This window comes from Mugil cephalus, chromosome 11 (assembly GCF_022458985.1).
Source record: "Mugil cephalus isolate CIBA_MC_2020 chromosome 11, CIBA_Mcephalus_1.1, whole genome shotgun sequence".
Taxonomy (NCBI): domain Eukaryota; kingdom Metazoa; phylum Chordata; class Actinopteri; order Mugiliformes; family Mugilidae; genus Mugil; species Mugil cephalus.
In genome coordinates this window covers 25,530,514-25,546,544 of record NC_061780.1, presented here as the reverse complement: position 1 = coordinate 25,546,544, position 16,031 = coordinate 25,530,514, and the positions used below count along the sequence as shown (strand labels likewise).

The window sequence follows — 16,031 nt, the reverse complement described above, 5'->3', positions numbered from 1 at the left end:
TAAAGTTCGTCTACTGCTGCAGCATCATCACAATCAACCTGTTACTTGTTACAATGTTACTTCTGTTTTAGCTTTATTGTTTTACTGGGGATTTTACATAATTTTTTTATTCAGTTGTAGGAATATAAATAAATTTCAAGTGCAGCACCATCATCTCAACCAACCTACACCTTTTTTTTATTACCTACAGTCAAAATTATTAAAATACTAATAATAAAAATAAACAAATAACCCACTTAGTTCTGTGACAGGGGAAATAAAATGCTCAGTGTCCACGTCCTTTAACACTTTTCTGACATTTTTAATCCATGCTACTTTCTCATCACTGTGGGAAACATGTATATATTTGCACAAACTCCGGTTAAAGATGCGAGTATCACTCACTACTTAGTGATACTCAGGGGTTTTATCTACAAAGAACCAGAACCTCTGCACATTAAAAGCAAGTCTTTTTGAAACCGTCTTTCCTCTTGCAACAAATCTGTCAACGGTCAACTTTAAAAACATACATGAAACATTGTCTGAGTGATTTACATGAGACTTCTAAGAATAGTCCGAACATGTCTAGTTTTTCTCATGCCATCCGTGTAACATGAAAGCAGGGGAAAGAAGGAAGGAAGCTGGCAGGGAGTTCAAAGTTTCTGTTGGAGGTTCAGTCAGACACCAAAGACAACTCTGTCAACAAGAGCAAACTCTGAAGCAGGTAAAGCTGAAAAGTGAGGATGAGGGATTTCAAAAGCTCTACAGTGATAAAGCAACCATAGATGGACCCTGCAGGAAAATAAAAGCTGTACAAATATAAATAGGACGCTTCCATGATGACATAAATACAGATACATGAAAGAAGAAATAAACAAATAAACCCAGAAATGTCAGATAGATGCTAAAGGAAATCTACATGAAAACAGGCTGATAACGGTATAGCACCTTTCTGACACACAGACACATAGATAAATGAACAAACACTGTGAATATATTTATAGATTATCTAAATAGACATGTATTAAAAAATAAATAAAGAATGTTTGTATGTGGCAGTAAATTCATGAGGTTAATTTAACTAGAATGTTATGTAAAATCAAAATAAACACTACATAGTATAAATGTGTAAATAAATAAAAAACATATGTAGAACTGTATTAATTAAATAATAAAAAGTATAAGTAAATGAGTAAATAAATAAATCAATATAAATACGTTGACATGTATAAATAAAAAATGGAAATTAAAATCAATAAAAAGTGGATGTTTGGAAATGTAGATCAGTTAAACAATGAATATAAATAAATGTAGAATAAATAAATGCTGGAAAAAATGTATGAATAAAATATTAATAAAAAGGTTAATAATTTTATTTTTTATTTATTATTATTTATCGGCCTCTGTCCTTGGGTGTAGTTCTACATATTGGCCACATGGTGTCGCTGATTGACCGCTGCGGTGTAATACTGACAAACGCACGGTACAAGTGTGTGTTTTATTTTATATATTTCTAAAGTTCCTATTGGTGTAAACACGACAAAACTTAAATGAAGGTAAAAGTCAAACTAAACTTTTACGCCACAGTGCGCCAGATAATTAGGGACTTTCCGTTTATGGGGCGTCATAAATAGTAAGTTTCGGTTTCGGTATTGAGTCGAAGCTTAGGTGGCTGTGGTGTGGACAGGCTGCCTGTTGGAACGAACATTTAAAAGCACATTTAGCTGCTTTAGCTTCTTTATTTTGGGCTAATATTGTTATTTTAAGTGTTGGGGCGTTCGCGACTGCAAACCAGGATCCTCTAAAGGAATAAAAGTAAGTACGCAGTGTGTTGAACTTAATGGTGTTAGCTTAGCCATGCTAGCCACTGTTGTAAATGTAGTAGGAACATATGCATATTTTTTTAATTTGATATAAAATGACTAGTGTGTTTAGCAGATCATTTGTGTTGCTGTGTGTGTTTGTCGTGTCGAGGCGTTTAAAAGAAATGAGTAAAGCAGGAGAAAACGAAAGTACTGTCAGCAAAGTGAAAGTAAACTAATTATAATTAGTATTAAAGTACAAACACATAAAATTACCATATGGAAACTGATCTCATCTTATCTTCTTGTATGCAAAGATATTAAACACCTGCCTGGAAACAATAACAGAGCTACACCTGCAAGGCCTTTGAGTTATCACATGCAGAAAAAAGGGGAAAACTTAAACAAATAAAACTGTGTGGACTTATACACTTTCTATTTACGGTTTAAATATTTCTCAAATATGTATTTTTATTCACTGCTGATATTCAGGTGGAGGTAATGTTCCTTTACACGTCCACACTTATTCACCTCGGCCTTTTTTGATCTACGTTCGCATATCGTTGTGTTAGACAAGATAAAATAAGACTTTAGTTATTAAAGAGGGGACGTTTATTTGTCTGATTTCCAGGGCAAAAATACAAGTTAGATAGAAATATGATAGGTAAGATGAAAATAATATATTATTAAGGGTTGGACGATTACAGATCCTATACCAAGCTTAAATAACTAACTAACTAGCTTGGTGAGAAACCAACCAAAGTCAAATAAGTAGAGTTCAACGGAAGTAAGGTTGAAATAATTCAAATAAGCCCATACTGGTTTTCTGCACCACCTTCCTGTACTCAATGAAGAATACATTTATAATTTTTCACCTTCTGCTGTTTCAAATTGTGCGTAAAGATAAATAATAAAGAAATAAAAGTGATAAAACTTGCCAAAACCTTCGCTGTGCTAGTGAATTCATCCTAATCGACACTAAATCCTTGTGAAAACACAGTTGAATCAACGACTCTCAGTTATTTTCAACTATTGTTTTTATCCGCAGCACATTTTGTGCTTTAAATTGCACTGTTGTCTTTTCTAACTTAACTTTTTTTAGCTTAACTTGATAACTTCAGATTTATTACACAGCACATACCCTTTATTACGTCTGTTCCTTTTTTATTGTGCTGTCAGTCGACCTCAGTATTTAGCTTCGTTCTCTCATGTGTCTGATTTTTTTGGAGCGGCAATAAAACTTTGAAATAAACGCCGATAATAAGATAAGATGTAGTTGCAGGACTTTTATATTAGAATGGATTTCTGTGGTGTACCTAATGAACTGGCAGGTCAGTGTACCTGCGGTAGTTATACGGAGCTAGTAAAGCATGTAGCATCACTCTATCCCTCTAGATGTGATGAATATCCTTCCTCCACCGCTGAGTCCTCGTCTTAACTTGTGCTTCTTTTTGCAGGACCTGTGAGTTATGCAGAAAATGAGCTACTTCTTCCCTCTGCTGTGCGTGTGCCTGGATGTGTGCCTGGTGCAGGCCGTCCGCCTGGCCCAGCTCTCGCCCCTCCTCCTCGCCCATCCTTTCGTCACCATGTGGGGGGGAGCGCTGGCCAGGGCCTCCCTCCAGGTCTTCCTCGCCCTCACCTACCCAGGGAGCCTCCCGTCCATGAAGAGCTTCGAGGGCCTCCACAACCTCGGGGTCCTCTGCTTCCACTTCCCGGCGTACACCACCCTCCTCTGGGGGCTGGGGCAGTCGACCGTGGAGGAGCTGTGGGGGTGGCACTCCTGGGAACGGGTGAGCGACTGGTTTTGCCGTGCAGACGTGGCTGATTGTCAGTGCAATTTTTGCAGTGGATGCAGTGATGCATCGTGGGGAGTGTTATTTATGCATCTTTTAAAAAGTCTTGCACTTATATTAACAGTTAAAACAAACCAAACTTGCTCAAGCTACTTACTTTACGGCTACTTTAAATGTTGTGTTGCACTTATTAAATGCTTTGTATTGCTACAGTGAACCTTGATCACCTACAGCTGACTTTCGGTTCGGGTTTTCTCTGTTTCCTGTCTTTTTCTTGCACCCTCCTTTTTGATTTCTGTCGGCTGTTTGTTGGCAGTAGAGTAAAAAAAAAAGTTTCAGCAAAAGGTCCTATCTGTAGTTTGACTTGTCCTTTGTTATCAGGCCCTGGGTGTGTGCATAGTCCTGTCTTTCCCTTTGTTTCTTGTCACTTTGCCCAGATGTACCTGTGTCTCCCTTTTTTTTTTCACTCTACTGTTGGAGCGTTTTTTGTTGCCCCCAGGATACGTTTTGCATCAACTTGACTTTTTTATCATTCATCCGAACTTAAGACATTAATCACATATAGTTCACATTACCTGGGGGCATCATGTGACTTAGAAATTAACTCCCGAAAACAAAAGTCAGAGAGAAGTCAAAGACAGGAAGTACAACTAACATTTCAAAATAATGCAACAAAGAAGAAAGTCCAAAAGTCAACATCGTGTAGGAATAAACAAACATGACGGGTTTGACTTGTACTGGAGTTGTTTCATGTTGTGTTATTGTTCATTTACTAATCCTAGTTAGCAGCCACCCTGTGGGTCCTACCTCGTAACTGGAGCATGCATTTTTAATTTCTCTGAGGTATTTGGGATCAGTAAGACCTAAGGCGTATAAAAAACTGAGAATCGTCTCTGAAAAGGAAGTAGTAGTTTTTGAAAAACAAACAATGTCCTCATATGTGGACGTGTGGGATTATTTCTTTATTTATATTTTTAAGTAGTAAAAATATAAAGCTGTTTATTTTAATACCTGAATATGGATGTGCAAAGACAGAACAATGAAGTCCTCAAACGAGTATTTGCTAATTAGCAAAAAATGCTAATTAGTTTGCACATCATATCAAACTATAAACATTAATCAGCATAAATAAATAAATTTCAACTTTGCTACCACTTGATTACAGATTAAAGCGTCCACTAATGAGGACAGTGGGTTTAAATCATAGGTCTTCAACATATATTTACATTAACATGTAAATATGTGTAAATATATTCAGTAAAGTTAAAAGTCTTAATCAGAATAGTCCGATTTCAGTCTGTCTTTGTTGTTTCTTCAGTAAAACTTAAAAAAAAATGTTTTAAGTTCTAGAAATAAGTGGAATATTTGCAGAGCAACACTTGTTGTACTTGTTGTGGTCGTGCCGTGAAACCAAACCAGCAAGAAGAAAGACTTCAATAAACAAAATGTCACTGTGTAGACGTTCAGAAAGGATATGCATGTATGCATGGGTGAACTAACCTGTGACTGGTTTTTGCAGGTGCTCCAGGGTTACGTTGTGACGATGGTGGCCTGGCTCTACTGGAGCCGATACGTGTTGTCTCTTCTTCTCTCCTGGGGACGATACATCTCGTCTCTGTTCAGGAGGACGCCGTCGAAGGAGGAGGAGCCCAGAGAGGACACCAGCACCAGCTCTCTGAAAAGACTGCTGGGATACATGACGCCATATTTCTGGCGATTTGTCGTCGTCCTGTGTCTCGTGGTCCTCTCGTCTTATGGTATGTGCCTGAGTTACAAGTTATTACATCAGGATTGAAGTGTTTATGAACTATTATCAGGAAGATTAATAATAATAGCGCTGGGCTGCAGACTGTTTGGGATTCTAGCCTCAGATATTATGGTGTATTATTGCATCTAAATTGCAGTTGTTGTCTTGTTTAGCAATAACTGAATAGTCTATAATATTACTACTAATTAGGGATAATGATGCATCCAAAGACAAATGTTTAACAATTCAAATCGGCTTAGAAGAAAAATTAATCATGATGCCCTTTTTTCAACAGCAGAGGGCGTACTTTAATTTTGAGTTTACTTGACGATGTCATAGTCACTGTCAGGTAGTCAGGTTGTCAGACAAGTTGAGATATTGTGATCTTCCTTAATAAAACTTGTAAATCCCAAACTAGGAACATATGCAAGCCTTAAGGAAAATGGACAAATCATGCAGAAAAACGCATAAAAAAATCCAGGTCCATCTAAAAAACTCCCTGAAGACGGTTTCGTTTTAACGACTCCAGCCCATTAAATTAAAGGCCATTTTTCTTTTTCTTTTTTGGGCTGCCTGGATCTGGATTTTTATGCGTTTTTCTACATGAATTTTCCATTTTCCTTCAGTCTTTTGTTCCCTTTCCAGTGCACCATTGGTTTCAGGGACCAGTAGCGCTCCAGCCATTTTTATTTTCTACATGCAAGCCTTAAGTTTGTTTATTCTAAGTATTTATTTACTTCTGTTTATGTAGCTTGTTTTAAAGATCTAGTTTTAATTTTTGATGTTAAGATAAAATATAATTTCAGTTGCACTTTTAATAAGAGGACGCTTGTGTTGTATTGCAAACATTACCTCAGAGAAATAAAAAGGGATTCTCTTTAATTTGTTAGAGAGAAAGTAGAATGTGTTTCAAACAGTGTGTGTGTTGAAATTACATTCTACCTCAGAAATAGATGCTTTGCTTCCCCCAAAGACCAGTATTGTGAATACATGATCTCTCGACCTCAGGTGAAATGGCCGTTCCTCAGTACACTGGTCGAGTCGCTGACTGGATCATAAACGAAGAAGCACCCGACGCCTTCACAAACGCCATCACAATCATGACGCTGATGACTCTCGCCAGGTAACGTAACCAGTATCCAGTTGTATACTCGATTACTTTTATTTTTTATTTCAGCAAAATATTTGTAGTCCCAAAACATGGAAGAAAACTCCCTTATGACTTATTTTGAAAGAAAAATAAGTCTAATGAATGCATCCCTTCTTTTGTGTATTTCCAGTGCTGTCCTTGAGTTCGTATGTGACCTCATCTACCATATCACCATGAGCCAGATTCACACCTCAGTGCAGGCGGTCGTCTTCCAGGCTGTGCTGAAACAGGAGATAGCTTTCTTTGATGAAACTCCAACAGGTGAATTACGATCATGCATGATGGAGCAGAGAGATAGCTTTCAGACCATTGTGAATAAATATCTTTTCTTGTGTTGTTCCTTTGACACAATTAGTCCGGGCTAACAAAGTCTAATGCACCGTCTTCTGTCTCAGGTGAACTGGTTTCCCGCATAACCACCGATACCAACGATATGAGCGAGGCCCTGAGCGAGAAGCTGAGCCTCGTGATGTGGTACACGGCACGTTTCGGCTTCCTCGTGTTCTTCATGGTGAGCCAGTCGTGGAAAATGACCCTGCTCACCTGCATGGGACTGCCCATCATCTGGGTCATACCCGAGCTCACCGGACACTTCCACCAGGTAAAACTCTTCTGCAGAAAAATTCCAAGGGTCTTGAAAAGTATTTAAAGTTGACAATTCAATGATGAGAAAATTAAGACCCTTAGAAAGTATTTAAAAAAGTCATATTGTGGCTTCTTGTATTAAAATTTGAAGGTATTTTTGAGGTAAATTCCAAGTTTGAGTCCAAAAACATCTTTGTTTGTTAAAAAACATGAACCGGTAGCATAAAAACTGGACTACTATAGGTGCGTTTGTATATTGCCTCTGAGAACGCCAGAACTTAAGGCAAAAATGACATTTAGAAAGACCAAAGACTGCCCCAAGCCAAGATGGCCGCCCTGGCACTCTCAGTGCATATTATGAACCCACCTTATGTCATGCAATAAGGCCACTGTTAGCATGCTAATATCTATTGCTAGCTTCTGTGCCAGTAGCGTTGCACCACCACCGGTCGCGACTATGTGCATGTCATGACCAAACCTGTCTGACTAGGCCTTTTGCTTTTATTTTATTTATTTAAAAGTTCATTTGTTGGTGCATTTCGGTTAAATTTAAGCACTACCGGTGCAATAAAAATGTGAGTCTTCTGTGTTTTTCTTTTGCTCTTGAACAAAGTGAAAGTATTTCTTATCTGATTACTCATTTAATCAGTGGAATAATTCACAGCTTTACTGACAACACTGTTGTATATGCATTAAACCAGTTTTGGGTTCATTCAAGTGTTTATACACTAAACATGTGTTCAAACTTTGCCTTTGATCTATGTTGTATGATAGTGGTCTATAGTCGTTATCATAAACCAAAACTGTTAAGAGAAAGTTTTGAACAAGTCTTAAAAAGCTATTGAAAATAACAGATTCCCATTTATATCCTTTTGAATTTAATACGAATTATGTTTCAGACCATCGCACGGAAAGTTCAGGAGTCTCTGGCCAAGGCCAACCAGGTGGCAACGGAGACGTTCTCGTCCATGAAGACAGTGAGGAGTTTCGCCAATGAGGACGGCGAGACAGAGAGGTACAGACGACGGCTGGACGACACTTACGCCCTCAACAAAATGGAGTCGGCAGCTTATGCAGCTTCTACCTGGGCTAACAGCGTGAGTATTTATATTTGTGCGAACACCTACAGAGTTTGAGTATTGCTTTTAAGAGAAGGGAACACAGCAAGTAGCCCAACTTATCCTGTACTTCATATTTCTAAACATTTCTAAACTGTTTATGTTCCTTTAGATGACCACTTTAGCCTTGAAGGTGTGTATTCTGTACTACGGAGGGACTCTCGTGACCAGGGGGGCGGTGAGCAGCGGAGACCTGGTGTCGTTTGTCCTCTACGAGCTGCAGTTTGCCTCCGCTGTTGAGGTGAGAGCCTCAGGCCAAGATGGAGCCAAAATAAAATGCATGTATATTTTTATTCTCAGTTCATTTTTCTACTTCCTTCCTCTTCCAGGCGGTCATGCGTTATTACCCAGAGGTGAAGAAGGCAATCGGTGCCTCGGAGAAGATCTTCGAGTATTTGGATCGGAAACCCCAAATACCCCCAGAGGGCACGTTGGCGCCGGAAAACCTTCAGGGACACATTCAGTTCAAAAACGTCACGTTTTCCTACCCGGGAAAGACCAGTGAAACTGGTTTTAGTCTGAAAGTATGTATCATTTTTTCCCCTCTGTTTACAATTCAAATATCTTTATATTAACAGTGACTCTCTTCCATCAGGATGTGTCTCTGGAGGTGAAGCCAGGTCAGATCACTGCCCTCGTGGGGCTGAACAGATCGGGGAAGTCTACCTGTGTCAAACTGCTGGAGAGGTTTTACCAGCCACAATCAGGAGAGATCCTACTGGATGGGAAGCTGCTGAAAGACTACAAAGACCAGTACTTGCATGACAAGGTGGGTCGCAACGGTCTTAAGGAATTCAAACATATCCTGGAATCTAAAAGGTGCCCTGCAGGGTTTTTGACCCCTAGAATTGGAACTGTAGTGGGTTGTTTTTTCGTTTTGGGTCTAAGGAGGTTAATACAAGTCGGCTAAAGAAGCACAGCAATGCACCCAAATAGACAGTGAAGACGTCTGCAAACTGCCAAACTTATTGCGTAACTTGATGCTCATAGAATTGGTGTCTTGGCCTTCGTCCACATTTTAAAGCGATTTCACTTGTCCTCCATCTCTTTGTAGCTGACATTTGGCAGCTAATGGAGCAACAGCTCTGGTTGCCTTGGTAACATATTTCCCACCACAGATAATTCAAGTGAAACAAGCACGGCAACAAAAATTATTGTTTAGTGCAAACACACAAATCTAGTTCCTCTTGAAGTCACTGCTTTCCATTTGAAGAGAAAATGTTCTCACAGAGTTCACCTGATGCTCCAAGGACGCTACCAGCCTGCAGGATTTTATGTTAGTAAAATAAAATAAAATTCAACATTGACAATTAATCCATTCCAGACACGATGAGTTGATTGAGCTAACCAGAAGACTGTCAATGCTAAAACCTTGACTTCTCTTTTTTGCTCTAGTCTTCTTTTCTGTTATCGCACCGGTGACGGGAGTGTCGTGAGGACATTCGTCTTGCGTTATTGTGCTGCTGTCCTCATTGTGAACCCAGACTCTTGACGCTTCCTTTTCATTCTATCTGTTTACAGATCGCTGTGGTGAGCCAGGACTGTGTTCTCTTTGCTCGCTCTGTGCGTGAGAACATAAAGTACGGCTGTGAGGACGCCTCTGACGAGGAGATGTTCAAGGCGGCCAAGATGGCCAGCGCCCACGATTTCATCGAGGGCCTGTCAAAAGGATACGACACAGGTTCGACCCAAGATCTCATTATTTAGTTGACTACAAAGTTGTCCTACCTTGCCTTGATTAAAGACATGTAACTATAGACTCCTTCATGGCGTACGTCACTGTGACGTCACGGCGCTAGCAGGATTGAAAATAGAGGGAAGCTTGAGGCAGAAACTCACATTCAACCATAAAAATGTCGTCTTACTGTATTTTTTTGGTGGCAAAACTGAACAATCAAAAACACTTAATTGAAGTTTCCCGTTGTGGGTTAGATTAAATTGTGACTGAAATTATGTAGAGTTAATAATTTTAGGGGATTCTTGCTACATGCTAATGCTAACCGCTAGGTAACGCTAACGTCTAACGGTAACATCTAACGATTTGTATTCACTTTTCTTTAGTGTAGATGCTGGGTTTCTCAGTTAGGTACGCGTTAATATCTGCCCATTGCATTGTGGGCAGTCCTGTCAAATCGTCCATCCGGTGAGTGATGGACGATTTGACAAAGTTAATGCTAATGCTAACCGCGAGCTAACGCAACGTTAGTCGTGTGTTTTGGCGCTGTCCAAGCAGCAGTTGCATTTACTACGTTACTCTCCACAGTGGTTCCACTTACTTCTTATAATGTCTTTGTAGGACAAGCTTCACTTGATAAACTTCGTCCCCTCTGTGTTCTCATATGGTCAAATAGTCCATCCAGATGAGAGTAGGCAGGCTTTCAAGTCTTTTTTTCAGAAGAAAAAACTTTATTTATGCCCGAAGGGCAATTACACACGCATTTCAATAAGTTCACACGCTCTCACGCCACGAATGACACATTTCTCATGCTGAAAAATGATAAAACTCGCTGCACATAGACTTCAAGAGAGATATAATCTCTGAATAGATAAGGCAAAGGCAGGCTGTTGTGCTCCAATCAGCGACCAATCAGAAAATATCAGCGACCAATCAGCCAATCAGGAAATAGTATTCGTTATTGCCAGGTGAAATAGGAGCGCCCTAGCCACGCCTTCCACAAATGGGCGAAAATGTGCACTTGCCAAAGAAAAATTAAGAAAAAAATGATTTTAAAAAAAGAAAGACATTATTATTATTATTATTATTATTATTATTATTATTATTATTATTATTATTATTATTATTTTACAATAGTTGCTTATTACAGCCTAGGAGTCTAGGAGGAGTTGCATGTAAACACAGTTATGTCCTCCTGCTGCACAGATGCTGGAGAGAAAGGAGGCCAGGTGTCTGGAGGCCAGAAGCAGCGCATCGCCATTGCTAGAGCTCTAATCAGACGCCCGAAAATCCTGATCCTTGACAACGCCACCAGTGATCTAGACACAGAGAATCAATACCAGGTAGGAACTTCTTGCCTCTGTCACATGTTTTTGTCTTTTTTATTTTTCTGCTTGAGTCACTAAATCGTGATTGTACTCCACAGGTCCACCAGGCTCTGTTGAAGCAGAGAAACAAATGCTCCGTGCTACTGATATCTAACACCATGAGTGTTGTGGAGAAGGCCGATCATATAATTGTCCTCAACAGCGGGATGGTAGAGGAGGAAGGCCGTCATGACGAGCTGATGCAGAAAGGCGGCTTATACGCTGACCTGGTGGAGAAACAGAACAGAGGCTTCCACCGCGAAGAGAACAACGACGAACCGTGACGCGTCTGAGTGGCAGGGAAATGACATGAAGGTTGCCGGTTGAGGACTAACGCCTTGTTCAGACTGATTTTGACATGTCCAGATTTGATCCAGATTTTTATTTTTATTTTTTAAAAAGTCCCAACAGAAAAATACCACGTTTGTGGTTTAAAATTATGTTTCAGTTGGATTTTAACAGATGTGTCTTAGTTCAGACGCTGTGGTTTCTCAATTCCGAGTGCTATAAGCAACAACCTGCATCATGATAGAGAACAACAGTGCACGGACAAACTTCTTGCACTTCTAGAAGACGGTTCCTAAACCAGACCGTTTTAAAGCCACATCACCAGCCCCAGATATATAGTTACTGAGACTTGCATCATTACCACAGCAGCTTATGTAAATAAGTTGGTGATACCTAGACACACATATACACAGAATTCAGTCTGAGCAAACATGCCTGAAAACTTGGGCTACACTAGTAAATCACTTTTACTTCACCTTTATTTATCCAGGTGAGTCAATTGAGAATAAGTTTTTATTTGCAATGACGACCAGGGACAGAGGAAACAAACAGAAACATACATATAGTACATAAAAAGTTGCACAATTCATTACAAGATAAAAACAATAACAACAACAACACAAAAAAAAAAACACTCAAAATACAGTATGTAAAAAAATATTGTGGCTTTGCAGTTGTATAATTACAAAGAGCAACTTTACTGTTTTGACACACTACCAATTTGACAAGTGTTTGAAGAGTTTGGTCCATTAAGGCCGTTTCCATGTTGGAAGTGAAGTTGCCTCCGAGAGACTAAGAAGACTAAGAAATAAATTAACCAATATAAAGTAAATTCACAACACGCTGTCATAAAAACGGTGGCATGGGGTCTGGCAGGCTGTCAAAGATGCACTATTTCTCTTCTGCGTTCGAGCACTTGTTGCATTTTGCCGAATCTGCGTCTTTTGAAGTGAAGCACAGTCAAACTTTTGCCTTTCCACCGGACACGTCTGTGACGCGTATGTGGTGGAAAAACTGACATGACGTGTAGAGTCAGCACAGCAATAGAAAAATTCAGTGGCACCGGAATCTGCGTCGCTTTTCGGTCCGGTTACTAGCGTTTGTGTCAGAACTGGTGCCATTATGGTACTGACTGTGGGTACCCATCCCTTCAAATGATCCAGGAAAAGCACTCCGAATAAAACATGATATATAGGTCATTCTCTTTGTTAAAATCTTCAACAGCAAAAAAATAAATAAATCTGTCCCATCATGTTGATGTGCAACTTCCCCACAATGTTCTAATCATGCATCCAGAGACACCTGCTGGGAACAGTTTGGCGAAGTCTGTGATGGTGGACAGAGTCTCATGATTGTCAAATCACCCAACTCGCAGTTTTACTGGTCAGCTCCCATGTGCCTGTGGAGGTGAATGGAAGTCACTCACTCCACTGCTTCATACATATCAGTCAGCTGGATTTGAAGCATTTTACATTGGATTATTTAAGTTTTAAATGTTTCTAAATGTTCTGAAATTTCTGTTTTTTTTCTTTGACCTGTTAAATATATGTTGATGTCAACAGAGTTTCGAAAATAAACATGTTCCATGAATCTTGTGCTTTTCATTTTCAGTTTCACAATAAGAAATCTTTTTTAAACTTATGTGCAAGTTGTAAGTTGGTGCAGACAAACAAAGACATTATGAGGGGAAACAGCTGGATTCATGGAGCCAGCAATAATATAACAAATAGAGCAAAATAGTTCCATATTTTAGGTCCATGAAAGTCACCTCCCTCTGACAAGACAAAGCTGTCGTTCTCCAACCAGCTTCACAAGGTCTGGGAAATTCATCACTAAAATGGAGCACATGACAAAAGCTGAGGTGGAGGAATCAGTCATCAGATGTGCCCTGACTACGTGTGATGTTTCCAGGGATATAATTCATATGCCCATACATGTACTATTCATTTTGTTGTTGTTGTTGTTTTAGCTGAATACCTGCTATAATATGAAACCTAATATCGTCTGGTCTCCTGCAGCTTTTACAGCAATGTTGACGGTTCCTGACTGTTAAGATAACTGCTTTTCCTTATTTGCTTTCCAGCTCATCCCTACCATCAGTAGGGTGTAGTTGGAGAGCATAAATAAATCAGACAGTGCTTACAGGGCCTGGAGGTGGAGTCAGGATTATTCACCCCCTTCCTAATATTCTGTAGGTCTCCTTTGTTGCCTCCTTCGTCCCCCAGCAGAACACTGAATTATCACAAGATTACTTCTCCTGTCAGTGGTCATAATGTTGTGGCTGATCCGAGTATTGTCTTGATCATAAACTAATGATGGTCCCACTAAGGTCAAACCACATGTTTCTCTGCAGGATGTTGTGGTAACCAGCCATGTCAGTTAGGTGTTGCTTTGAATTCTAAATTATTCTCCGATGGGAAAAGCACAGATTTCCTCGACTCTAACGTCTACTGCTCTTCTCAGTATAAGCAGGTCTCTACTTATTTTTCCTTCTTGGCCCTCCTTCAGCAATGCTTTATTTCCTGCAGTTCCACCACGATGGCTTGATGTACACAAGTCTCCTCCCAACATTTGAAGCTTGCTGCAGCTTGAGCTCTGGGGTGTCATTGATGTTGACTCTAATCTGATCAGAATCTGAGGCTGATGAACTGTTGCTCTTCCTGTCTTGGACTTTATCTCCTAAAGTAATGACAGACAAAAAAAAAAAAAAAAAGAAAGGCAACTTGACTTGCAGAGTTTCCTAACTTAAAAAAAGGTCATCATTGCAAGCAATAGTTGTACATATGTGTGACCATAATCCACGACAAACAAAATAAATAAATAAATGAAAAATCATCAGTCAGTAGAAATATATAGATCCTTTATAAACAATCAATGCAAACCTGCATTAGCAGCCCAGATACTGCAGATACCACACAACAGCACCACTGATTTTAAACAGAAAGATATTCTTCATCAATACGTTGAAGCCTCTGTTTAAAATTCAGTGATTACATCTAGAGCTGTCAATTATATTGATAATTATTGATGCGTTAATGCACATTAAACCATCATCATGATTAATCTGATTAAAAAAATTGAACGCAATGAACCCATGCGCAGCAGAATGACTTAACATATTTCTGGCAGTTTGTCCAAGTAGATTTACCATCACACATGAACAAATGTCCAGTTGATCCAGTCGTGACAGGCAGCAGAACCAACCCATAAAGATCAAGGACGCTAAACAGCACGTTGCTCCTCTCCATGGGACATTTGAGGACAAAAAAAAAAAAGAAAAAAGAGTGGACCGACATGAAGTATTATGCACACTCTGCAGGAAGGAGTTTTCTTTTCACCGAAGCACTTCCAGCTTCAAATAGCACATTAATGCCAAGCATGCGTTGGTTGAGGATTCTGCTAGAACTTGGGCTAACGTATCGCCCAGCTTGAGACGAACCGAGACAAAGACAAGCTGGCAATGCTGACTTGCAAATATCCGACCAGTCCTGCAACCACTGTGCAATGTGAGAAACAGTTCTCAGTTGCAGGCAACCCTTGTAAATGAAAATGATCCGAAAGGCTGGACAGGAGGACACTGGACTAACTGCTCTCCATTATGGACAATCTATCCCAGACTTTAGAGGGACAGCAGGGCTCATTCTCCAGGAGACTGATTCAGCTCCGTTCCCAGAGTGAACAAACTTCTATTACACCACTCTATCCAGTGGTATAACAGCTCTCCCTTTTGTAACAACTAAGCTACTATGACCAAGCAATTTCCCTTGTGGATCATTAAAGTCTGTCTACATCTAAGAAACGGTCAGCTCTCCCCTCAGACAATGCCAACAAATTTGTTTGTTAATAGTAGCTGCTGAAAGAAGAGGAACAGAATCAGAACCAGGAAAACTAAATTTATCCCCGAGAGGCAATTAGGTACATGAAATTAAAGAGCAAGAGAAGAAATACACAGGCCTGCTGCCAGTGACAGTATAAGTGGTTGCTGTGGTGGTATAAGGCAGAAGTATCTATAAAGAGTTGAGATGAAAAGTATGAAGCAAAAATAAGAAATGTAAAACAGCAGATTCACTACCTCGGTAAATAATGTGAAGCGTGGATTAAATTAAGAGTGACATTGTAATATTGTACATGAGTGATACAGCACATGAGATAATATTGCATAAAGTGTAAATCTTAAACTATTGTAACCCCCTAGAGTTCAGGAGGAGAATAAGATTGGGTAACAGTGCCAGCTTAACGTGGATAAATGTTTATTTAAAAAAAAAGACATAAAGTTGTTGTTTCAAGTTGTTTTGTCGAAGATGTGTTTTAACGAACACTCTTGTTTGAATGAATGCTGTTCTTATTTGAAGTGCTTCACAGATTATCAGATTATTAAATTGTGTGTCTATCTCTGTGGGTGTGTGTGGGTTATTGTGTACGGCACTTTTTGCTACATTTTGTATGAAAAGTGATAAAGTCTGATTGATTGACTGATATTCCCTAATACTCCCTATTTGCTCGTGCAAAATGAAACGCGATTAATAT

The 16,031-nt window shown here is 39.5% G+C and overlaps 1 protein-coding gene across 1 annotated transcript; it reads left to right on the top strand.

The window, feature by feature from the left end:
• Positions 1 to 1,477: 1,477 nt before the first annotated feature.
• Positions 1,478 to 11,611, top strand: tap1 (transporter 1, ATP-binding cassette, sub-family B (MDR/TAP)). The gene is made up of 13 exons (XM_047599719.1): positions 1,478 to 1,794; positions 3,239 to 3,571; positions 5,094 to 5,331; positions 6,330 to 6,444; positions 6,602 to 6,732; positions 6,867 to 7,072; positions 7,956 to 8,153; positions 8,287 to 8,415; positions 8,504 to 8,698; positions 8,770 to 8,943; positions 9,696 to 9,855; positions 11,056 to 11,192; positions 11,276 to 11,611. The coding sequence occupies exons 2-13, from the start codon at positions 3,251 to 3,253 to the stop codon at positions 11,498 to 11,500; spliced, it is 2,229 nt and encodes a 742-aa protein (XP_047455675.1). The 5' UTR covers positions 1,478 to 1,794; positions 3,239 to 3,250; the 3' UTR covers positions 11,501 to 11,611.
• The last annotated feature ends 4,420 nt before the right edge of the window (positions 11,612 to 16,031 follow it).